Below are 27,363 nucleotides of genomic sequence, written 5' to 3' on the forward strand. Positions count from 1 at the left end.
GTATGGCTTTGGTTATACCAAATGACAGAAGAAATGGACTGGATGAATAAATTATTTGTAAACTAACCAACAAATTGGTCTAATTCAAACAAATTTTCAATTCACTAAATTTTAGGGCATTATTCCTTCTAGAAATATTAAATAAGTATGAGCTGGTCAACGAAAGGTTGCTGAATTGCGAGCTTGAGACTGATAGAAATGATGTACTAACTTCTATTTCAGGGCAGGGTTTTCCACGATATACAGCAACTTATGCTATGTAATGCCATGCTTGTGGATAGACAACGATCACGGAGAGAAATGAAAAGAAAGTTAGCTCCCGCCAAAGCATGGACAGAAAATAGATGAATTTGCAGTTCCCAGAATTTTTTAGTGACTTTCTTCTGTTATAGAAGATAACAAGCAAAGAAACGGACAAAAATGCTCCGTCAGTAAATGCCTGATAAAACTGCAAGCATTCACTACTAGGCCCTTGCTTCCTAGAAAGAGTAAGCAGTCCTTGGAAGACCCACCACCAAGATATGCGTATCATTTTTGCAGTATAATGGATTCAACGATATAAGGAAAACATATTTTACTGTCATTAAACCCTTCTAAATACTTTCTAGAACCGTTTTCTTCACAGAATATGCAGCATAAGTACAGTTAGGCCTGCTGGTGAGAAAAATAGGCATGAAAAAAATGCAAGAGAAAAAGATCGAAACGATGAAAAAGAACCATATTTTGTATCATAAAATTACTTTCATAAATTTTCATAAAGTTTAAAACAGAGCTAATAAAAAAATAAAAGCATTATCAGGGCCAAATGAGCTGCCTCAAGCAATTAAAAGAAGAATACTTTAGCTTTATCCGTCCTAGAAGCATTCTATGGAGAATTGTTAGTCAAAAACATTGAGTTTGCATCGTGTAGACATTTCTTCGAAGAAACATGAATGATTGTTGAGCCACCAAAATTGTGTTAACATGAAACTCTCATCCTTTCCAGTTCATCACACAAGAACAAGACTAAGCTTGACTATCAGATAATCTGAGAAAAGGTTAATCCTTGCTGCATACAAGCATCTAAGGAATTAAGCATCACAATCCTTGTCAACGAGCAAGAAGGGAAACCTAAGCACAGGGCCAGTGAGTCCAGTGCAATTCAGCCTAAAATAAGAAAAAAAAAGGCCTTGGATTCCAGAATTAGGCATTTAGAAGGTGCCTTTGGTGATATGGGTTTGAAGTCGGGAGGGATGGAAAAGGACTTCAACTCTCCGCTGTTTGCTCCTCTTTCCATGAGCTATTAATAATCGTAGTTATGTTTGTGCCAAAGACTACCAAAACTGAACATGTGATATGGACTTTTAAAAAACCTCTCTGGCAGTTTACACTTATTAGGAGGATAAAGAATTGTTTTAGTTTGTTTGAATCATTTGAACCACCACAGAAAAAAAATTAAAAAAAAAACTAACTTTGGCCTACTTTCTCTTTCTAGTTCTTTCTTCACTCACTCTCTCTCTCTATTATACATACAGCTATAGGTAAACGAAATTTGTCCCTACCATGCCAGAGGTGAAGATTTAAGCTGCGCTTGAACAACTTGTGTACAGCTAGCAAATTGTGCACGGCTAGATATTAAAAAACCAAGCTGAAAAAGACCCCAACTAATTCATGTTCACAATGTGATACCGTTTTAGGGCACCTATAAGGTATTTAAAAAGCAATCCTTGTGGAGAGAGTTGTTGAGTGGGAAGAGAACGATAATATGTGAGTTTGATAGCATTTGAAAGTGGTAGGATGCAAAATCTGCTGTTGGACAAAAAAGCTTTGGCGTCTACTCGCGGCAGTCCCAGCTGAAAACAACGAAGAGGATGATGAAACTGCACGGTACGGAGGTTGAAAAGATTCCACAACCTGTTCCTAAGATACTAACACACTACTTCCAAAAAAAAATAAAAAACTGCGCTACAAAAAGCCTAAGAACAGATAACAATGTCTGCAAACACTAACAAAATCAAAAGTCTCTAAAATCTGAAAATAATGTATCGATAGTTCTTTAATAACAAATAATCTACTTAAAAATTCGACAAATAGGAAAGAGCCTGAAAAAGAAGAAAAAAGTTCTTGGCTCTTGTTACTCATGCCATCACAAGAGCTACCAGCTGCAGAACAGCGGAAAATTTCTGAACAGCAGAATATTTAGCATCTGTGTCAAGGACTCGCAGAATTTCCATGATTGAGATCAAGGGTGATCCAATGAAGTTGGTGAAACACTCGAAGGTCATTCTCCCTGGCTTGTAAAGGCTTTGTCTCTAGAAGGACCTAAATCTCACTCTTGAATGTTCATTCCTACAAAACACCTAAGAAGATTTCCAAAGTTGCGGTTCACTACTCCTGCATGATCATCTGTTTGTGGCGCACTACTAAACTAAACTGGGACTCTAGCTTACTCCATAGATCCTTCTTGAAATCACTCAAAAACTTCTCATTCATAACTGAAGTGATGACATGATGGACCCCCCTAATTAGTGGCAACCTGGTAGGTAGATTGTGTTGAAACCCAATTGGCCCCCCTTGAGGATCAACTGCGGTACAATAGAGACTGTCGGTCAGACTAAAGTCTCACAAGCACTCATCTTGACTTGCAGAATCAAAACTCAGTACATGATAGAACTAATCTAGTTAAATCGTCGCAAACAATTTGATACATTTCATTTAACAATTCATTTAAATGCATATACTCAAAAGCACAGAAAATCAAATCACTGAAACATATATATCTATACAGAGCTGTTAAATACAGCCTGATAAAAGTATATACCCAAAAATTTGTACAATGTCCTAAAACTATAAAATAATAAAGTTGTACATGTCGCATATGGCTACTCGCTTTGGTGCTCCTTATCCCTTCCTAAAAGTCAATAACTTAGAGTGAGCTACAACAAACTCAGAGAAATAATCAAAGCTAAAATAAAATTTTATAGAAAAAAAACAATATACACGCTCATATGTAACTCTTGTACATATCCACAACACGTGTGACAACATATTATAATCGCATAAAACATGTAAAATAAAGAGACACGTAATGCAAGAAATCATGATCGTTATATAAAACATGTACTTCATCCATTCACGTGTAATCACAAACATATTCATAAGAAACACCAATCTAATCATAAGAATGTCGCCTGTAATTCTATTTTCACGTCATTGGTAGCCCAAAGACCACATTAATTATTAATATATATTGGACCCCCAACATAGCGGTTATCAATAGCCCCCCTACTACCAACGGTTTCTTATATTTCGTCATCGTCTGATCCGAAATATTCTCAGAATTGTCTTCTTCTAAAAATCAGGAATCAGGAATAACATTATTTCCTAACATTCATACTAGCAAATATTCATGTAACAATTTATGTATTGCATCGCTTATGACATTTTTGAATTTACAATTCTTGTAATAAGCATTCAACATAAGCATTTCCTATATCATATGCATAAATCATAGTAAATTAATACACCTATAGGTAATGATTTCATATGTATATTCAACAGATTCATCACATAGTATAATCATGTATCGTAAGGCACAACATATAGTCTATAAATGTATTCATCCACAATATGCACAAACTTTTAAATACAAGTGTCATGCACATAATAACATGAAAACCTACATAGGTATTTTTCTTAAGTTAACAAAGAATTATTTCAACTGAATTGGCGGAGCAAGCTTACGACATATTCCCTAAGCTTTCATCGAGCTCGCCGCCTAGTATAAACAACTTGGAATTCATAATTTCATGAAAACTTAGCTTATCGTCCTTCCACCTAGTTTGTCTCATATGTAGCCTTCATTGTTTAAATCATATTTATATTCTTCTTTCTCTATGCAACCACCTAAAATCGACATTTTGCTTCCATGGATCACGATAGTACACATGTTCTATTTGGCTTTAAATTCATGTGCAAGAAAAAACAGATCCGGTAGGAGAAATAGAAAACAATCATCTATGTCATTTGAATTCAAAAAAAATAATCTCAAGTGGTCACAATGAGTACACAGGTTCTTGAAGCAAAGAGGAAAATTAGGTTATATATTTGGACCGGACCTCAACACAAAGAACCCACATTCAAAGCCTAGGATCAGCATGACTCTATAGTGATGTCCTAGTTATGGAACACCATGGTTCCTGAAATAAGTGATACAAGCATATTCAACATTTAACAAAAAAAATATAGGACAAAATGAATCAAACGTATTATAAAGTCAATAATGCAACCCAAATCTTAGAGATCAAAATTAAAATCTCCTTCACAAAACAAAAAGCACAATCCATTATAGAATGGCCCAATCTGACGTGGATCGCACGCACCAATTGGCGCTGCAATTGCCTCATCCCCGTACCAGGAACTGTTCGGTCTAGGCATAGGAAAAACCATCCAATCCTTCCAGGCATGGAATTGCTGCCTATTGGGAGTGGGGTCCACTCCTTGTTACCCTATAAACTATTTGTGTTTCTTTTGTCATGTTCTAGAGGAACTTTTTGTGTATGTTTGTTCGGAACAGCAGTCAGAGTTTTCCCTTCTAGAATTTTATCCCATGGTTGAGTGGTGTTTCGGTTGTATCTCGCTCCCGAGGTGGTGAATATTTTCCCCCTACCTTTCCCTGTCCTTTTCACGTCGCTCCTCGCTGCCCACATTTGTTGCAACAGCCCCCAGAACAGCTGTCCTTGCTGTTTTCCCTGTAGTTTTCCCCTTTCCCAACCGCCTCCTCCCTTCCCCATCCTCCCCGCATTGCTACCAACCAACCCTTCTTTGCTGCCACCACCCTGAACTACCTCCCTGCAGCCTTGCTTCTGTTCCAACAGCCCGGAACCGCACTCCCTGCAGCCTTGCTTCTGTTCCAGACACCTATAACCGCCTCCCTGCAGCCTTGCTTCTGTTCCAGACACCTATAACCGCCTCCCTGCAGCCTTGCTGCTGTTCCAACTGCCCTCCCTACTTGCTGCTACCCTGGCACAGCAAGTTGCTGCTGTCTTTCACGGTTTTTCGCGGTATTCCAGCCATCCCTTCCTGCTTGCTGTTGCCAGGACAGCAAGCAACTACTGTTTCCCCACCACAACTGCCACTTGCTCCACTTCCCCATCTTGCAACCACCTTGGATTCATCCTAGTCGCATGTTTCATGTCAAGTCTATTGCAATTTCATATTTCCATTTGTTTGGTTGTAAGACGATCTAATACAAGCTTTTCCGGAAGACATGGATCACTGTCATTACATTCAAATGGAATGTAGAAATGATTACAGTTTTTTTGAGAAAATAAAATTTTGGAATTTTCTTAATGCATTTAATAATGAGTTTGATGTAATAAATATTACAAATTCATAAAAAAGATGATTCATCTTCCCTAAATGAAATTATAGTCATCCTTCAAATGAAAGAAAGGAGATGGAAAGCTATCATTACCAACAACATGAAAGGTTTTGCCTTAGTGACAAATGTGACAGATATTACATGCATCAATTTTAAACTTCTTCTGAGAAATACAAGTAATCAAATCCAAATAATGATTAACAGAGAACCCTATGGTACACATACTACAAAAAAGGTTAGACATACAAAGAAAAGATATTGAAAGCCTCATGAAAAACAACCAAAGAAAATTCTAACAAAAGCAAGTCAATAAAAGGAACAGAGCATGAAAACACATGCAAAAGAAGGTAACACTAAGGAGTTACTCATTGAGTTCCTCAAAATGTAGAAAACTTGAAAATTGAGTTTGTATTACTGGAATAAACTTCTTCAGTAAAGACTTATTCTCTTGCATTCTTAAGGATAACCTCCTAGTTTATGCGTTTAAAACCTCAGAGATTCCCAAATCTAGGTCCTAAATTATTGAATCCAAAGCCACCAATGATATGACCAACTTCTCACAAAAAATTATTTCATATACTTAGTTCACAAAAAATAAGTAAATAACTTTTCTTGACAAGTCCTTAATGTCCATAGTCAATCATCGACATATTCTTATAAGCAAATTTCTTATATATTGAAATATCCTCCGCATAAAAAAACTATTCACCAATATCCTATCCATCCAAAAGCTGGCAACAATTTCAAAATACAATGTTGTATTTTATATTTCATGCTATGCATTTCAGAAACATGGCATGGGGAAGATGTTAGATTTACTAAAGAAAGAGAGTTTCAGACCACAAGAAATACAACAATCAAAATAGCTGAACATAACTTGTTGTCTTATCTTTTATTTCAAAAACTGAAAATTCAATTAGGAAAGGATATCACACCAACACCTATGTATTGATAATCCTTCTTCTGTCATCCTCAAAATTATTTTTTTTAAATTCAAAAATATTTTAATTGATAAATTTCATCGATGTGTTTGTGAAGTAGCAAAACAAAAATATGCTAATTTTTAATAAATAACACAAGAAACCAAGGTCATTTTTATCTTATTCAAGGCAACATCCAAGGATCATCCTCTACACCAAGCATTTCTAAGGTTTAGTGTTATATCAACATTATATATAATTGTATAGTGCGTGATTGATATTTTGACTAAGAGTAGGAAGTGATAAAAATAACATCTTTCAAAAATTATTTAAAATAACTAAAAATTAATCTAGCGTCGAAATTAAAAGTCAAATCCAATAATACCAAAAACTTATTAACCATTATTTTTCCTCATACTATTGAGTTAAAGAAATAATACATGAATTCACTTATGTGAACAAAACCCAAGAAAATGAAGTAGTTAACAAAAGAACGATCATGCACCCACTTGCTACTGCAAGAGCTTTTATTCAAAAGAACGCTGCTCAAAATAAATATAGGAAGAAGCTATTTTAATAATTGCTCACAGTTCTCAATGAGTAATGGGTTCGAAGAAGAGTGGTGCTCCGGCAGTTTATCGCTCCGAGGTGGTGTTTACCCTCGACTATCCCATCCTCCGTAACCTCCCTCCCATTGTCATCGTCGCCGTACTTACTGCAGTTCACCCAAGAACAGCAGTTCTGTGGTCTTCTGCAGCCCATAAACCCTCTCATTACCAACCTCCCAACTTGCCTGCTCTCTGCCAGCACCCTCAAACCTCCCTATTGCTGCCTTCAACCTCCATCCTCCCAGTTTGCAACCCTCAACCCCCTTCCAAGCCACCTGCTATTTCCGCAAGCCCCTTCTAGCCAACCTGTTATTGCCGCAAACCACTTCCAGCCCACCTATTATTGTCGTAAATCACTTCGAGCCCACCTGTTGTTGCCGCCAACCTCCATCTAGTCCACCTCCCTGCTTTCCATCCGTAGCCAACCATATTCATCCTTGCCCTAGAGGGTCTTTTGTGCCTGTGTTCATATTTTCCTATTGTCCGGAGTCTTTGTTTGTAACTCTTTAGAATTTTAACAATAAGATTTACATTTTTATGATGGTTTGGGTTAACTCGGATAACAGGTTTACCAAAGATAGTCTTTAAAAATTTAAAACACGAGCTTAGAATGGATAACATCCATTCATTCTTTTCAAAAGAGAGTGTGAAAAACCGCCCTTCAAACATTCTTGAAGTATAAAGAAAATTTGCCCATGACTTTCTAGTGCCAGCCAACGCCCATACTAGTGGTCAGTTCAACTCAATTCAAGAATTCCTCTTCAGCTCATGCCAGGCATCTTCCCAGTCAGCGCCTCTATTGTCCGTCTGCTTCCTCCGAGTCCCTTGTTTCATCGTCTACTAATTGATCCATGGGATCATTATTTCCAACTTACTAATCCATGAGTTGACAAATTGTAATTGATTCTACATTCGCTTATTAGTTACTAATATTGTATATTTTTTACAATTTCTCTTAGGTATATAAATTCAGCACAAATATTTGAATGAAATACACAATAAATTATCTCCAATTCTTGTCAATATTTCTTAGCAAATAAAAGCTAGAAAAACATTCATTTGCTCACCCAAGCTTGCAGACCTCGAAATAAAGATTTCGGTTAAAAATGCTTTTTTTTCAATCCATCATTCCATGACTATTGAATATGACATCAAAGGCAAAATTAGAGAACAAAAGGCAAGTAAAAATTGAAGTGTGAGCAAGAGAGATAAAAAGATTAAGCACAAGCTAATATAAACATTAAAAAGTTGTTGCCGCATTTGGAGTCACAAGCCCACATTCTATATTTTTTGTGAATGCAGTAAATTCAGCTGCAAGGTAAAAAGAATCTACTTAGCTGACAAGCATGATGATAACATAGGTACATGTACCTTACGTTAAATAAAGTTTCTTAGGAGACAACTTTAAAGCAACCAATGCCTTCCATATAGACAGAGAATTAAATTTTGCCAACAAGAAATATAGCAAACTACGAAAGAGAATATATAGATGTACCATAAACTTCATATACCTCATCATCGTCATCAAAGTCTAATTCCAAAAGGCCGGTATCATTCATCCAAAGATTATATATTAACACTTTTGTTCCATGAGTCCCAACATCCTCAAACTGCACAAAAAAACAAACATAATGAATGTACATCACGAAACTATTCCTGATAATTTTAGTAAAATAATTATGAAATCCTTCAGAGTATACTAAAAGCTTGCATGATTTTCAGGAATAAAATGTGATGGTAAAATCAAAAGTTGCAATAAGAAAAAACAAGTAAATGTACCCAAAAAAAAAAAAAGTTTACACAAAATAAGGATTGCATGAAACAACAAGTATGTTGTAGAAAATATTCAGGGAAGAACATGCATATGCAGAAAAATAACTCAATAAATCGTAATGTAAGAATTAATCAAAAGGTCATCATACAACACAAATAATAGAAGTTTGTGATATCGCATAACTTTCTAAATGGATTGTGAGTGAAATTTAGCAACACTTCAATGTCATCCTAAGAAGGGGTTGTGAGGAATCATGTTAGGCCAACACTTCATGCCAAAACGACATGCATGGGTGCTGTACAGGACCTCACAACAAAAATTGTCCCTAACCGAGTCATCGATGACATTCATGGGTAGCGAGCAGAGCATCTAGATGAGTTATCTTCAAGTCCAAGCCAAGAAAGCATGAAAGAACATTTTGGAAGAGTTCCCTGTATTAGAATATATATATATATATATACGATGGCGAAACCCTGGTTTGATTCCTTCGGCTTTCAATCTATCCTCTTCGAAGACGTTGTTTTCGCACTCGACGACAACGACGAAGACAAACTTTGCCTGTGTTCGTCGTCTTTTGGACCTTTCTACGCCTTTGCGTTTGTCATCTTTGCCTTTGCCCTCGACGACCAAGACGGTGAACAACATTTGGACCTTCGCTTCTGCAGCGTCTTCGCGTCGCGGTTCTTCTATGCGCGTGGTCGTGATGCGGTTTAGACTGTCAAGCTGCAATTTTGTTCTGCGCAGTCGTCATCTCCTATTATTGTCTGCAGTTCCTCTCTTTTGCGCAGCTTCGCCCCCGACCTTTTCTGTCCGACTTGCAACTCCTTGTTGTGACTTGTTGTGATGGAGCTTCCTCCTTCTTAGGTTGAACCCGACAAAACCTCTTTTGCCCACGTTGGGGGAGACGGCGGTTGTCTTCCCCTCAAGTTATAAGGAGAATCGTGATGGTACAAGTGACTGTCCATTTATTAAGAATGCAAGCATGAAGAGTGGGTGATAGCACTCTTCTTCTCTAAGTCAGAAATTTCAACCCTGACTGACATTCAAATTTGCTCTCATTGTGAAATTTCAGTGGGAACACCCAGCTATGAAATTTATCAGAAAAATTTTTTATGATCTCAAATTAGAAGGAAAGTGGAAAGTGGGGCTCATGGATGGGAGACATGTAATGATTTAGTTAATCGTGTCTGAAGACTACACTCGTATTTTCTCCAAAAAATATCTTAACATTGTTGGTAAACCAATGAAGCTACTCAAGTGGTCTCCTGATATTGACCCTAATCATGAACCTCCTACTATACCGGTATGGTTCAATCTAACTGGTCTAAAGCTGCACTTTTTTCATCATCAGGTTCTTTACTCTATTGACGTCATATTTGGGGACCATATGAAGCTAGATCTACCCACTTTCAACCTTATCAGACCTTCTGTGGCCAGAATATTTGTGGAAAGAGATATTACTTTGTCTGATGTTACTGAAGTCTGGTTGGACACAACGCATAATGGATATTGGCTACAAATCGTCATGGAGCATAGACCATATCGTTCTCATTATAAGATATTTGGGCATACTCTTGATAAATGTCATAAGTTTCACCCTAATTTGAAAGTTAAAGATCAAGTGAATAAGGATGGATCTAAGGACATATTTGTATAACCTTGAAAGAAAGCTACCACGGAACAAATTTTGGTGTCTGATTCTATTGCCCCTGTTGTTACTGTTACAGCGAGTAATGTCATGTTGGAACCTTCAAACCCCATAGAAAACAATATTGATGGACTATTACCTACAAATGATAGTGTTCAGACTAATAATTAGGAGAGTCTCGTAGCTCTACTTCTTCAGGAAGTATCTGGTGTAGAGGCAACTCATACTCCATATATACTAGAACCTATTGTGGGCACTACGGTTGGTACTTTTTCTGCTTCAGCTCTACCACCCCATCAAACTGATTCTTCGGATGAGGAATGGCAGGTCTATTCCAGGAGGAAGAAGAAGATTGGAGACCAACTCCAACTCCAGAACATATTGGATGATACATTGGTTAGTACTGGCAATGGCAATCATCTTACCAACTTATTAGCGTGCCCCTTCCCTAGAACAAGAGGCAGAGGCAAGACCAAATTGGGTCCTCTCTAGCCACCTGATACTATGTATTTCGGCACTGTTACGCTTTTTATTTTAGTATCTATTGTATTTTCTGTTTTTTCTAGTTTTGAAACCTTTTAGGGCTTTTGTTTGGATAGGGTGTCTTGCTTGGGCCCTCCCACACATTGTATTTGTATCTTTCTTTATATTTAATATATTAGCTATATATATATATATATATATATATATATGATTTCCACAAGCATAAAAAAAACGCACATGAGGCTTATACAACGGATAATCATTTATGCCTCTGCACAATGTTGATAATATAATTTCGAGTGAAAAAAAAGCCTTGATATAATTCATAAGTGATATTTGAATACTGTGTTCAAACATAGGAGGGTCCATTATGTGAGAGAAGAAGGCTGAAATAGAAGGTACTTGGGAATTGGAGAGACTGTGATAAGCAGAGAGAAAGATGGGTCGAGTAGTCGCAAAGCCTCAGATTGAGAAGTGAGAATAAAATGGGTAGATATTCCTAGAGTTAGAGTGGGGAAGAAGCATGAAAAAAATGGGCAAGCCAATACAAATTTTTTAAATAGAAAAATCAATTACAATTACAGAAAATAAGATGAAAGGAATTGATTGCAAAGCCTGTGATAGAGAAAAGCATCTTTCATTCCATGCTAGAATCTAAGGATCCTATGCACAATATGAGTCTCCAAATACATACAAAATAATTTAAAAAAAAACAAATAGCCAAGGAAACCAATTGATGGCCACAAAGTGCTTTGGGTACAAGACCCAAATCGATTAAGCAAGTCACTACTTGGCCCCGGGAACTTAAAATTAAACTAGGCGGGAACAGAGGATCGGACGGCGAAAGGAAATATTTCTAAATAAAAACATTAGTCTACAATGCATTCAATTATAAAAAATCCACTAAACCATAATACATAAATAAGACTTCTAATAAAACACATAAGACCATCCGGTGATACATAAAACAAGTAGTAAAAATGAAAAAATATTTAACAAAGAGTCTGCTACCTATCGTCAATAGTCTCTCTCCTCCAATAAATGAACTCTCCTATCAGTCATATAAGTTTAGCAAACATTTTACTAAAAAATAGTTAAGTTAAACAAAATGTTAAGTTTAAATAATTTAATGAATGATTATCATTCTATTATGTATTAAATTTTTATACAACTGCCTAACAAAAATACTTGAAAGAATATGATGATCAACCTTTAAAGTAAACTTGCATTTTTTATTTTATGAAGCTTATATTAAATCATCTTAATCAATTAAATTTTCAATTCATTTAATCAATTGCTTTTTCCATATATTTTTTATTTTAAAGGTCATCTCATGAGCACCGTTAAATATTTTATATTTTGTAAAATAAAAGTACAATTTTTTTCCCATTTATACCGTAAAAGCACAACTCTTTCCCATCTTGTACCATAAAGACAACCATTTTCATTTCTTTTTCTTTTAATATGCACGAGTACAATAACGTACCTAGCTAGTATCATAAGGAGATAACTCCCGATATAGTTAATAATTTATCTCTTATCTTACTTATAATTCATTTCTTTCATCCATTAAATTCCTTTAATTTTTCAGTTAATACAGAACAAATGATAAAAGAATTAAAACCTAAAACAGTCATATATCCTTTCCATTTATCTTCTTTTGATTATAAGGGTGTTTATGAAACATTTCGAAAATTAAAGAAACTGAATTTAACGTGAGTAAAACACTAATACTTACATTGATTTCACCTTAATGATTCACACACCTTGAACTTTCAGTTTCCTCTACTAATATCTATAAGCATGAATCATAATATTATATAAAATAAACTAATTGCCTTTATATTAAATTTGTTATATCATGCTTTATGTCTAAAAATTAAAGTTATGTTATATCTTAAATTAATAATTTCATTTACATTTTCATAAATTATTTTGCATAAAATTTTCTGAATTAACAACAAACATCAAAAATATTTCCTTGGTTTTTCTTTCCTTGAACCTCTCTCTCAACTAAATTGATCTCCTCTAATCAAAATTTTTAATTCCTAACATTAATACATAAAACAATAATTAATATTTTTCAATGAAGTATGTAAAATCCTAAACAAAACTTAACTATAACTTACCTCAGTCATATCTTCATCTTTACCAAAAAAAAAAAATCAAAACCATTAATTCTTTTGAGTAAGAAGTTCCTCAATTCCCTTGTTTAATTTTTTATATTAATATTAACATAACAATATCAATTGATCATCAATTAATAACATAAAACCCTACACATTGGCTTGATTATGTCGAAACACCCCTTCCCGTACGCGAGACCCGCATCTTCCTTTCTCTTATGCTGGAACCTGCATAGAAGGCACTCAGTTCTTCCTTTTTCATTCGCGTTGAAGCCACTCGATTCCCTCCATCTCCTCCTTTGTGCTTGCGGCGAATCCTTGTCCTTTCTGTTCTTTCTTCTCTTCGGAGATGCTCGACTCTTCTCTTCGGAGCACATTAGGGCTCAATGTGGCACTTCTAGAAAGCACCTGCACGGAAGCTCCTCCCTAACATTCAACGCGACTAGGGTTGCACATGCAAGATACAATTGCTCTCCTTCTTCAGCTTTGGCGGCTTCTTATGCTCATAATAGTGTCGCACCTCTTGTAATAATTGAAAAAAAAAACTAATTAAAATAAAATTTTACCAAATGGGTGAGTCAGTTCGAACAAACGCCTCTGCGATTTCGTCGTTTGAAGACTAATAACTTAGTCTCGTTAAAATCGGTGATAGGGGTAGTGACGGGGGTAAGAGACAGGCAGAAATGAGAGAGAGATGAAAGAGAGAGAGGGAGGGGGAGAAGTAGAAGGAAGAAGTGGAATAACTTGTGAGCAGCTGCAGTGCAAGAGGATGACGCATCGTGCACTAACTGATCAAAGAAGAAAAGAAAGGGTCGCATGTTTCTCTTACCGAAGGATCGACGCTATAACAATATTCCAATGACGTTACTATGAGACCCCTTCTCTCCCTCTTTTGCTGATGATGAAATTAAAAACTCCATGCCTCATTCTTGCTGTAGGTTCACCTCCTCCCCATAAAGGTAAAAATATATAAATAAATAAAAATCATCCTCAAAAATCTGCCCGCAACAGGTAGAGGACCTTCCTCCACTAATGCCTTTAGACAGCACATCGAAACCCATTGACGAGCCGAGCCGCATTAACATAGCAGGGTACCAAACATGTCCCAAACCAAAATTAAGTGCAAATCCGTAACTTTAAGAGTTTACCAAACGCTCCACAAGTAAAAACAGGGTTTTATTGCAGCAGTCACCTAACATTCACTGAAATTTCACACTAACTACATGTCATCATCACTTTTTAGATCATTCAGATTTGTTACACTTCACAGAAGTTTCAGGCTAAGTTGAGTATTGGCAGTGGATAATTAAAACTTAATTCATTATGTAACAGTAATAAAGCTCACTGTAATATGGCAAATATTAATGGTGTATCATTGGAAATAAGTAATTTCTAACAAAAGAAGAGTTAACCATGCTGCTTACATCAAGTATGTTCCACTTAAGATTAAAGTCTTGTAGAGGTAACAGCAAGCTCCATGTGGCAAAACACAAAGGAAAACCGCGAAAGTATAAATGAAGCAGGCAAAAACTTAGGGGTTGTTTGGGATCAATTTTTCTTTCTTGTTTTTTTGTTGTTGAAAACAAAAAACGGGAAACAAACTGAGAAAGTGTATGTTTAACTGTTTTTTATTTTATTTTTAATTTCTAATTTTAGAAATAACATATCAGTTTTTAAAATATCCAAAATAGAAAAAAAAATTTACTATTTTTAAAACACCTTAAACAGACCCGTCTCTAAATATATATTATAAATTAAGCCTTTAGAAAATGCACAATGCCGCCCGCCGCCCGAATATTTGTTTTCTGCTATCACCGTCGTCTGCCCCGTCACCCGCCTGTCGCTAGGCCCCCAGCACCACCAGTACAACAATTATTGGTGATGGGTGGAGCAAGAAAAACGTCATATACGCAATAGATGACAGAGCTTAATATTGGAATGTGACGTGGACCCAACCATTTTATAAAAGATATAATTAAAAAAAAATACCAACCAAACATGTTTTATATTTTTTTTATTTTTCAGAACATATAAATCATTACAGAACCAAATGCATTTTCTAAAAATAGAAAATAAAAAAAAACAAAAACAAAACAAACTAAAAACAAAAATAAAAACAAAAACCAGAAAGTGATCCCAAATAGGCGCTTAGCTTCCGAGTAACAAAAGATGAGTAGGGAGATTGACTCATGTGTCTTGTAAAAAAAAAGAATCTAAAAATAACTTTAATCACAATCGATTCACCAAGCAAGGGAGAATATGAGGACAAATGTATAAAGATTTCATGTAAACAAATACAAGAACAGGAGTAAAAAAACAACGCAGACAAAGGTTGCAAGATATATAGTGGCTTGTCCCCTTGATGGGTGTACATCCACTCTCTAAACTCCATAAAAACTCGTCAAATAAATCTTAGCTTCCTCATGGTGAAGCACAAAAACCATCACATACCAAGGGAACATAATCCATTTCGAGAAGAAACTAAACCTGTTGCAGGAGTTGCTCTTCAGAAGAAAATGGTGACCAATCAAGAATTATTCGTAGGCTATCATCCCAATCATCTTGGGAACTATAAACTAAAGGCTGCATTTGCTTTACAGAACTTCCAAAATCAAGCTGCAAGGGCAAAAAGTAGGCTCCAATTTAGAAAAGTTGTACTTTTCAACAAAATAATATCAATGAATCAAAGAGTATCACCATCGGCACAATGATGTCATCTTTCATTGTTCTTCTCAAGAATGTATATGACAGAAGGCCAATGCTCTGAGTTTCATTGCTGTGATATTATTAAAAGGATTCCAGTAGTGAATCAATAAATTCACAACTTGACTGTACAAAAAAAGGTTGACTTCTACATTTGAATTCAAGCGTGTGAATGCTAAAAAAGTAATTCATTTAGTTCAAACATGCAGATGCTAACGAAAAATGCAAATATGTAAGGCATGATTTTTTTGGCATTTGAAAAAAAAAACTAAACATAAAAATGTGTCTTGTCTGCTAAATTTTAAGATTATTAAGCAAATATCATCATGTAAATCCCAAAAGTATTTATCAAATAAAAATAGATCAATTTATTTAGTGCCAAACTCAAGTGCCTAGTACCTCCTCGAGCATTAGGCTGATGTGAAACTTGAGCCTTTAACAACTTTGATCGCTTTGTTGATTAAATCAATTTCTTTAGTTTATAGACCTTTCACCTCTGGGTCATAGATTTACATGGTCAAACAAAAACGAGAATGATTTTTTTATTAAGCTTGCAACTTTTTCATCTCTACTTGCAAAGATCTACATAACAGTTGGGCAACAACTTATAAATAACTTCGAATAAACCATTGCCGACCAAGGTGTACAATTGTACAATTAAATACTTATGCATTTTCAATCTGTGATGCAAGTACAGAGACTTTTTGTGTCGTAAGCCTAAAAAACAACAAATTGATTAAAGTATTGTGCTAAGTTTAAAGTAAATAATAAATGGAATATATTAATATCCTGATCTATTAAAATACATTAAGAAGCAACATATTAATAACCTAACATAATAAAATTAAAAAATTTTATGAAGTAAGAAGTAACATGTTAACATTTAAGCATCAAATCATAAAATAGAAGGGTCATACAAAAATCAAAATAAGATATGATAATATAGCAATTCAAAATAAATTTGATATAATGATATCTCCCATCCACTCCTGCAGTCCTCCGTTAAAGTGAGAACGTAACCCACCAAGATTAGAACACTTCCATCACACAATGGGTCTTTATTAGAAATATTGGCATTGCGAGTTGCTCTCTCTCACACCCCATCATAGGTTGTGTCTATGCTCTCCCATTTCTCTTCATCATCTTCAATCACAATCAACTTCGTCTTAGCTAATCAATAATTATTAAAATGAAGATTAATTAAATTTTAAAATACCTATCTTAATATTTACAAATTCAATTCCATCCGCAATTATATATTATTTGTGTAAGGAGTATTTTATTAAAGAAATTTTAATTATACTTTATTTAACAGAAATCCCTAGATCCATTTGCAAATGAGTCGCCAAAACTAAGGCGAATAGCTCATTGAGGTGCTCCTCACAATAGTCAAGCATAAGCCACATGTAGTACCCAAAATGATGTAAAACCCATTATGAATTTTAAAAGCGTTGAGACATGCCTCAAATAAAACAATTTTAAACCATATTTCTAGCTATGCTCTACACGTGCCTAATCATAAGTTTTAAACCAAAAATTTTCAAATTGAAAATTGACTAAATTTTCATAAATATTTCAAAATGTTGATTTCACTTTAAAGAAAACAATTTGTTATTCAAGATGATGGAATGAAATGTTTGGTACTAAAGATTTTTTTTTAATTTTTTTATGGCATGAAATGTTTGATATCAAAGCTTTTTTTTTTTATCAAAGCTTACACTCATTACAAGGCTTAAGAACTGGACAAGGCAAAAATCTATCATATATGGAGAAAAAAAAAAGTTTATGATAACCATTGGCACCGTTTTAGGGTTCCTAAAAGGTGTGATAAAGCATAAAAAAGTGTTAGGGAGGTTTTAATATTGATTACGAGAGTAAGGAGGATGGATGGCAGGTGAAAAGCAGCGTGAACAACGATGGGCAGCAGCAAACTGAAAGCAGAAAGAAGTTTCCTGCTGTAACCAGCAGGTAGCAGCATCTTTGACGGCTGTCCAGTGGAAAATAGTGGCGCGAATTAGCGAGGTGCGGATGGTAAGTGGAATCCATCACTTATTCTTGGGCAAGCTACAAATACACCACTTGCGAAAGGAAGAGGCTACGAAACTCCAATGAAGAGGAAATCAATGAATACTGTCAAAATGCATAATACCCAAACAGAAAAATCTAAAAACAGAATACCACCTATAGGTCCCCAAAGAGAGAATGGCCTAATTAGAAATTAGAGAAATAAAAAAGAATAAGAAATGAATGAATTACATTAAGAAAACTTGATGAAAATAAAAAAAGGAAATAAAATAAAATAACACAAAAGGCATATGTTCAGTCATTCGATCGGCTGGACTATCGCGATCGCGGTATCAAGGGAAACTGCATCCCGCAGTCACTCTCCCAATGTATGAAGGCGAATACCCAAGGTACGAGGGCATCACCTTCGCCTATGGAGACATTCAAGCCCTTGTAGTACGGCGACAAGTCAGCAACATTAAAAGTATCGAAAATATTACAATCTCCCGATAAGTCAATCGTATAGGTATTGTCACTGATCTTTCTAACAATTATGAATGGACTATCAGCTCCAGGCTTGAGCTTTCCAAATGAATCAGCATGAAATCGCCCTTCTTTAACCTAATACATATCATGTCACCTTCCTTCAAAACTAGGGCCTTCCTGGACTTGTTAGCCTGCTTTTGATACTTAGTGTTCTGCTTGACAAATTTCTTCTTGACCTGCCTGTGTAAGATCTGAATATCTTAAACTCGAGCCTCAGCATCAATGCTAAGCTAAGTAGTTAGCACTGGCGCGTCAAATTCTAAAGGTGTAAGAGGTATCATCTAGTACAAAATCTCAAAGGGGTTGTGACCTATGGATTGACTGTAAAATGATTATAGTCAATCTACACTTGAAAAAGAATTAAAATCTCACTACATGATGTTCTTTCCAACAAAGCATCTAAGAAGATGACCCAAAATGCGGTTTATAACCTCTCTACCCATCTATCTGAGGGTAAACTGTTGAGCTGAATTGAAACTTTGTGCCTAACTTGCCCCATAAAATCCTCCAAAAATGATTGAGAAATTTCACATCCCTATCTAGCATAATGTTTTGGGGTATACCACGTAGTCGACTATCTTCTTGAAATATAAGTTGGCAATAAGTGACACACCCATCATCTTAGTGCAAGGAACAAAACTTGTCATCTTGGAAAAATGATCTACCACAATCATAATAAAATTTTTTACTTCGTTGTTTCTGAGGTAAGCACACCACAAAGTCCATGCTAAGGCCCAACCAAGGTGCCTTTGGAGCAGGAAAATGAGTGTACAAACTTGTGTTATGCACTCGAGTCTTAGCCAAGTGGCATACCCTGCACTACAACATGCCTCTCCACATCTTATACCAATTTGGGCCAATCAAAATTCACTTTCACTAAAGATAGGATCTTGTCTCCGCCAAAGTGTCTTGTCATTAGCCCAATATGACATTCCAGTAAAATATATCCCCCGAGTGAATTTTGAAAAATGCACAATCTATTCTAGGTATCCATTAGATTTGTGATATTGCACATATGGCCTATTCTAGCATCGCATCCAAATGTCCTAGAATCCTCATTAGCTGCATACAAGTCTTCCAGCACCTCATTAACTAGCTTTGATTGTATTATAAGGAGTAATAAGTGGCGATGACTTAGTCCATCAGTTACTTTATTTTGACTCCCTACTTTATATGTGACTACATAATGGAATTAAAAAAAAATATCACTCATGAGCCGTGTCTACCCTTAAACTTATTTTGACCATTCAGGAACCTTAGGGCCTCGTGGTCAGTGAAGAGAATAAATTCATTTGACAGTAGGTAATGACTTCAGTGATTAAGGGCTCTCACAATAGCATCAAACTCCTTGTCATAAGAAGAGTACTTTCTCCTGTAATCATTCAATTTTTCACTAAACAAAGCAATGGGATGCCCTCCTTGACTTAATACAGCTCCAATTCCCAAATTAGAGGTGTCACACTCTACCTCAAACACTTGATTGAAATATGACAGTGTGAGAACAGGGGCTTGAGTCACCTAGCCTGAGCATCATGTGACTATGCAAATTTATCTGACTTGAGAAGCTCCATCAAAGCAGTTGCGATCGAGCTAAAATTCCTGATAAACCGTCAATAAAAATAAGTTAGACCATGAAACCGCATAATTGAGTAAATGACTATGGTCTGCACTAGCTACAATACCCTCAATTTTCATTAGGTCCATGTCAATGCCAGGAACTAAAACAATTTATGCTAAAGAACACGTCTCTGGTATAAGAAAATAACACTTCTTTGGGTAACCATATAATTGCTTTGTCTAAAGAATCTAAAAAAAATTTCGCAAATTCTATCTCAAGTTTTTGGATAAAGGCTTGAAAAACTTGGTTCATCAGTTGCAAGAAAGTGTTGCAGTCATTGACAGGACAAAGATCATGAAGGTGCACTCATACAATGTCTCATGTCTTAAACTATGTCTTCCACTCATCCCCTCATCTCATCTTAATCTGTTGATAGCCACCGCATAGATCAATCTTAGAGAAGACACTAGCTCCCTACAACTAATCACGCAAATCGACCAATTTAGGAATGGGAGACATGTACTTGATTGTGATCTTATTCACAGCCCTATTATCTATGCAAATGCGTCATGATCTATCTTTTCTTTGCACAATCAAAGCAGGCACAGCAAATGGACTAGTGCTCTCACGAACTAATTCTAGAACCATCAGATCATCAACTGACTTTTGTAGCTCCTCATTCTTTGTTGGCTGCATCCAATAGGCTAGTCGGTTGATAAGCACTAAACATGGGATAAGGTCTAAAGCATATTGAATCTCTTACAAAGACCACAATCCAAGTGGCATATTATCCATCAAGGCATCTTGAAACTCCCCTAATAATGATCGCACTGTCTCAGGTATTAGTTCCTCTGTCTCACTGACATCTAGTATTTCCAAGGTTAGTCCTACCGCGCCTGTCTCATAGCATGTACAAAGATAGACTGAGGCATGATGGCTCCAATTTTTGAGTGTTCATCACTATTGACTTCTTTAATGGCAGAGGTACAATATATTTCTCATCATGTTAAATATGCAAGTATTTTTGTGGTCATCATAAAGAGCACATCTATCGCATTGTCATGTTCGGCCCAGCAAAATATGACATCCATCTATAGGAACAACATCACACTTAACTTATCCAAAAACTTGGTTCCAATTGAAATTCAACTAAATATTTTTTTACGACCAAAATCTCATTTTTATTATTCAGCCAAGGAAGTGTCGTTTGGAATGCTTCTCTGTAGAGAGGATCAATTTATCCATCATCTGCGTAGATAGCACAAGTTTACAGCCCTATACAAGAAAACTGGAGGCATCGACGTTTGTCCCGAACAAACATAAGACCACAAACTAAACCTAGAACATCAAAAACACAAATATGTAACGCAAAGATAACTAGGAGCAGACCCCTCTCACAAGAGATGGTGATCCCACGCAACGGAGGGTTGGCCAACCCTCATGCTACGGTTCTAAACCGGTTCAAACAAGCTTTGATGTCTCGCTCCAATTCAGAAACAAACTATGCCTATGTCAGTCTTCTAGGATTGGTGGAGCTTCGACCTCGGCGATCAAAGGGTTTGTTTCCTCATAGTATGTTATCAGATCAAATACATTGAAGATAGCGAAAAATGTTGTAATCTTTTGGTAAGTTAATTTTGTACGTCTTGTCATTCCAAAGAACATCCTGATATAATAAGTATTCATCCTCTTTTGGCACAACCTAAGCTAAAGTCGCATATAATTGTAGATTGTCACAAAACAGCTCTCAAATAATTAAGTTTGTAATTAGTCTCTTTCACTAGTACTTTGTTGGACGCATCAGGTAAACAAATTCACCTGAAAAAACTAACTCTGGAATAAAATCTTTTTTATCTTGGACAAGGTAGCGATTTTGTTTTTCCACTCCTACTAACGTAGATGCTACAAATTTTCCCACCTCAGCAATACACTCTTCTTTAACTTGATGGCAGCTAACTATGTCATTATGTCTGGTAGAATATCCTTGTATTCACATACCTACTCCACTGTCTGGAACCACTTATGATTCTTCTGAATTCCCGTGACCGTCAAAAGCTGATAAATCCACTTTTACTTCCAAATTCTGGCTTTTTTGATATTCCATGTAAAATCTTTAAAGTAGTGATTCTTCATCCTTTTGATCTGACGAATCACCATTATGGCTACAAGTGAGCCTTCCGGATTGTCTCCTCTTGAAGGTTGCAAGCCTCTATTGCAGTTAAAGGATTTCCCGCTGCATCTTTTCCATGGTAGCTTCTTGAAAATCTCTTTACAGATTTATCATAAGTCACATTGTGTCATTTCATTACGATCAGGTTTGCGGTAACCGTCTCCTTGATGTCGCGGCTAGGTTTTAGGTTTGGGTGTGAAAGAGGGTATACAGTGTTGATTTAGGGTCCGTTTGAGGTGGTTGTGTGTTGACGGTGCGGCATTGCACCGTAGTTTTGTTTGTTTGGGTAAACTGCATTTTGGCAACATTTTCAAAAAGCTGCCACTAAAATCTGCATTTTCTCACAGGTGTTGGCTAGGTGAGGTGGCATTGCCACCACAGCATTTTGAACACCAGATTATTTTTCAGAAGATTCACAGTTGTATTAATAAATTGCGGCTGCCACAAACAGACCCTAAAGGTGGAAAAAAATATTTTGGAGGTTGATTTGAGAAATCAGCAAAGGCATGGGTTTTTGGGTGGAGATTGGGTTAGGTATTGATGGATTTAGGTAACCCTAAAATAAGATTATGGTTAAGCTAACTTTAATACCAAATGATGCTAGAGTTTACCAAACAACAAAAGAAAAATCAAATGTTATTTTTTAATTCAAATAAGGAGTTACAATTACACAACGAAAATAGGGAATGGCAACAACATAACACACAAACTCACACTAGAGTTTGATCCAGGGGTAGTGGTTGTAAGTTTGGGGGTGGGGGGCAATGACGATATGGCCATTGGTGGATGGCAGTAGCAACAGCAATCAGTGTTTTGGGCTGCGATATAGGGATATCAGCAAGTATGGGGCTGCTGGACAGCAGGCAGGCAGCGACCAAAGATGGTATGGCAGCTGGGAAGGTTGACCAGTGCAGAAAACAACAAGGAGCGGCTAGTGACTAGTTCTGCAAGAGGACAGCAAAGAACGGGAAGAGGTGGTTTTGAAAGAGAAAACTGCAAGAAGGAACGTAAACACAGGTATCCTAGGCAGCTAAAATAGGGAGGGAGCGAAGGGGAGCAACAACGAGTGTTGTGGGAAGGATGGAGGGAAGGATAATCACTACCTCGGAAGCGAGATACAGTCAGAGCACCACTCAACCCTTAGATACAGTCCTATATGGAAAAATTGAAGAACTCGTCGGCTATCCCGAACAAACATACGATAAAAACTAAATGCAGAACATAAAAAACACAAATATATAACCCAAGGATACTAGGAGTGGGCCCCCTCTCTTATGGAGGTGGAAATCCCACGCGAAGGAGGGTCGGGCGACCTTAAGACTACGGTTCTGAACTGGTCCCAACTAGCCCTAATGCCTCACGTTTGGTCCAACAACAAAAGCAAGCATCCGGTCCAACAGCGAAAGACACCCGCATCAGATTAACCACTAAATATAGTATTCAAATCTTGTTCAATTTATAGCCTATGGTTCTGACCCGAGAACGGGTTTCTTCCTGCATTTAGGCGGGTGTAAGAATATTTCGCATGGATGCGATAAAATGGAGCCAACTGAACTAGTCGACATGAGGCCGATTCGGAGGACCCAGTACAAGCTTCTAAAGAGGCAAGCGGCATCATGTGGCCTGCGGGACCTTTCCTTTCGCATCTCCTGACCAAATTGAACGGGATTTAGGGAGAGGCGGCAATGCCTTTCTCCTCCTGCCTTTTTGGTTATCTTTCCTTTCTTATTGCCCCCCTAGCTAGGTCTATTTATATGCTTGCTTTTCTGAGTTTAGGGCAATTTTTGGTATAATTTTCTTTCAGATTTCCTGTGTGGAGTCTTCTTCCCCCTTGAAGGTTGTATCTGATGGTTATGGTGGTGTTCCAACTATATCTCTCTCCCCGGCGGTGATTGTATCTTCCTTGTTCCTGTTTCCAGCAGTCTACCATGTTGTCCAGCACCTTCCTACCACCCCAAACAACCTGCATCTTTGCTACATCACTGCCGACCCAACCATCCTTGCTACCGCCACCCCGGGACATCTAAACTTTGTTGTTTCTATCATTTATGCCTCAATTTATTGTTGTAGCTGCACAGGATAGCCGTCCTATAGTTGTTCCGACAGTTTTCTCACCTCGCCTTCACTTACACCATTGCCGCTAGACATCTCGATCAACCTAGTAACCTCCACCGCCCTTAGGATGCACTCTCAAGGTGTTTGTTGTGTCGTTTTATGTGTTGATGATGCTATTTTCAATTTGTGTCTGTTGTAACCATGTTTCCCTATTAATAAAACTTGTCATTGTGATTTGAATCTTTTTCCTCTGGTATCATTTGGTATCAAAGCTAGCCTTATCCTAGGGTTTTCTAGCATCTATCATAACCCACAAAATTTACTTCCTACCACCCAATACCCATTCCATTGCCACATATTCCTAAGGCTAAGGATATTTACTTGTTTGGAAATTGGCTCGGGAGAACCTGCACAGTGGTGTACTAGTGGCTCAGACTATGTCACAACAGCATGGATCAATAGAGAGGTATGCTTGTAAGTGGGAAAAGCTTCTTAGATGCTCTGGTAGCCAACGTAGTTGCCACTGGGATCCAGGAACGTCTGGCAAAAGCCAGAAGCTTTGACGAATGAGGTCGAAGCTCTCCCCAATCCCGGGAGACTAACGAGGGGCTTCCCCCTAGTAGATGCGGGAGTGGTTTCTTCCCATGCTGAGGCCTGTACAAGAATTTTCAGCACGGACGCAAGAAACAGGAGCCAACTGAACCGGCTAGTATGAGACCGGTCTAGAGGACTCGGTCCAAGCTTCCAAAGAGACGAGTGGCTTCATGCAGTCTACTTGGGGGGGGGGGGGGGGGGTCTTTTTTTTTATTCGCATCTCTCACTACGATCGAGCGGGATATGGGGAGAGGCGGCATTGCCGCCTGGCCTTTTCTCGTCATCTTTCCTTTCTTGTTGCCCCTAGCTAGGTCTATTTATATGCTTGCCTTTTTGAGTTTAGGGTAGTTTTTGGTGTAGTCTTCTTTCATATTTCCTATGTAAAATCTTTTTCTCCCTCGAAGGTTGTATCTAACGGTTATGGTGGTGTTTCGGTTGTATCCCTCTCACTGGTGGTGATTGTATTTTTCTTGTTTCTGTTTCGAACAGTCTACCTTGTTGTCCAGCACCTTCTTGCCACCCCAAATCGCTCGCATCTTTGCTACATCGCTGTCAACCCACCCATCCTTATTGTCGCCGCCCCGGAAGAGCTGACCATTGTTGTTCATGTCATTTTTGCTCAATTTATTGATGTAGTTGTTCCCGCAATTTTCTCACCTTGCCTTCACTGCCACCTCCCCCGTTAGTCATCCCAATACACCTAGTAACCTCTACCGCCCTTCGGATGCACTCTCGAGGTTTATGTTGTGTCGTTTTATGTGTTTGTGATGTTATTATCAGTTTTTGTGTTTTATAACCATATTTCCCTATTAATAAAAGTAGTTTACTCCTATCCTAGGGTCCCTAGTCTCCACCCCTACCAAAGCCACCAAATTTTTTTGCCCTAAAAGCATCGACAAATAAACGAAGCTCCCCCAACCCCGGTGGATTGATGCAGGAGGTTCCCCATATCGCGGCATTGTAGCTGCTACAGTGTCATGCTAAAGTGTCGCGGATGCATTACTGTGGCAGCTACAGTAACTGCGATCCAAACCCTGCTCTCGGCCCTTTTCTTTCTTTTTTCCTCTTAATATTTCTTTCCATTTCCATGAAATCCCGTATTATAAATGTTTGTCCATTATATTACTTAATTTTTATTCTATTTCCTAATTAAAAGCATTGTCTAATATAAGTCAAAATCCCTCTTAAAGAGAAGGGTTATTTTAGCTTAGGAAAGAGAGGTTTTTTATGATTGTCGATTTCAATTGCTACCCTTGAGGCGTTCTTCCCCTCTGAGGGGTATACCCGACAGTGAAAATGAGTTCCGGTTGTAATTCGTCTGAGGTGGTGATCGTCTCTAAGGATTCAGGTGGTGCTCCGGCTGTAGCTTGACCCCAACGAGACGTTTTATCTTTCCACAACCCTTTGGCTCTCTTCCTGTTGTTGGTCGTCCCGTCCTACCACTTGCTAGTTTGCTGCCCTCACAGCTAAACTCCTTCCAACCCTTCCAGAGCCTGCCATAAGCCCTCCCAACCCATCTAGACCTGACCGCAACCCTCCCAGACCTTCCCCCATCCTACTGTAAACTTCCGCAGCTCTTCCCAACACTGCAGCAACTCATTCCAAGCAGCTATCGCTGCCTCTCCATCAAATCTATCGGCTATCGTGTGTAAACCTTACTAGAGTCTGTGTTGTGTCTTCAAGTTTGTATTATTGTTTTGTTGTCACTATTTCATGTTTTCAAGCATTGTGTCTGTAATTATTTCAGTTTTAGCAATAATATTTGTTTTTCATTGTGGTTTAGGTTTCCTCCAGAATCAAATTCTTTCTTCTTTCCCTTCCTATTATAACCTATAACAACATTCAAACATATATAAACCAAAGCACATCAATACTAGCCTTAAACCAAAAGATGTTGGAGGGAAAAGATCATTGCCAGCAAGTTCCTTTAGCTGACCACACGAGAAATAAGATCACTAGAGAACCAATATATATTGTACCCACTGTAAGATGTTTGATCATGCCCTTGATAAATGACACAAGTTTCATCCAAATTTGAAATCTAAGATTCAAGTGAATAAAGATGGGTCTAACCCCATTTCTCTAGACATTTTAGTTCCACCTGGGGAGGATACTACCAGACAGAAAGTGTTTGATGCCCCTGAGGAAACCCCCATGACACTGTTGTTACTGTTATTGCGAGTGATGTGATGTTGGCACCTTCAAACCCCATAGAAAACAATATTGATGGACTATTACTTACAAATGATAGTGTTCACTGATAATCAAGAGAGCCTCGTAGCTCCACTTCTTCAGGAAGTATCTGGTGTAGAGGCAACTCATACTTCATATATACTAGAACATATTGTGGGTACTACGGTTAGTAATCCTTCTGCTTCAGCTCTACCATTCCATCAGACTGATTCTTCAGAAGAGGAATGGAAGGTCTATTCCAGAAGCCAGAAGGAAGAAGAAGAATGGAGACCAACTCCAGCTCGAGAACATATTGGATGATACATTGGTTACTACAGGCACTGGCAATCATCTTATCAGCTTATTAGTTTGCTCTTATCCTAAAACTAGAGGCAGAGGCAAGACCAACTTGGGACGCTCTCTAGCAACCTGAATTTATGTATTTCGGCACTGTTAGGTTTTTTATTTACGTATATAATGTATTTTTCTATTTTTTTTTTCTAGTTTTAGAATCATTTGTGGTTTTTGTGTGGGCAGGGTGTCATGCTTGGACCCTCCCACACATTGCATCTGTATTTTTCTTTCTATTTAATATATTAGCCTTTTTGGGCTTTCAATATATATATATATATAAATATAT

The 27,363-nt window shown here is 37.3% G+C and overlaps 1 protein-coding gene across 2 annotated transcripts in view; it reads right to left on the reverse strand.

The window, feature by feature from the left end:
• LOC110037584 (protein MICRORCHIDIA 2-like) overlaps window positions 1-27,363 on the reverse strand; it is a 119,445-nt gene that overhangs the window by 74,784 nt on the left and 17,298 nt on the right. For both annotated transcript variants that reach the window (XM_020742266.1, XM_020742265.1), the window contains exons 7-9: window positions 15,619-15,697; window positions 15,409-15,537; window positions 8,402-8,500 (exon numbers count right to left, since the gene is read on the reverse strand). In XM_020742266.1, the coding sequence (XP_020597925.1) occupies window positions 8,402-8,500; window positions 15,409-15,537; window positions 15,619-15,697 (307 nt within the window). The remainder of the gene's footprint in view (window positions 1-8,401; window positions 8,501-15,408; window positions 15,538-15,618; window positions 15,698-27,363) is intronic.

The sequence above is a fragment of the Phalaenopsis equestris genome, unplaced genomic scaffold (assembly GCF_001263595.1).
Source record: "Phalaenopsis equestris unplaced genomic scaffold, ASM126359v1 Scaffold221722, whole genome shotgun sequence".
Lineage (NCBI taxonomy): Eukaryota > Viridiplantae > Streptophyta > Magnoliopsida > Asparagales > Orchidaceae > Phalaenopsis > Phalaenopsis equestris.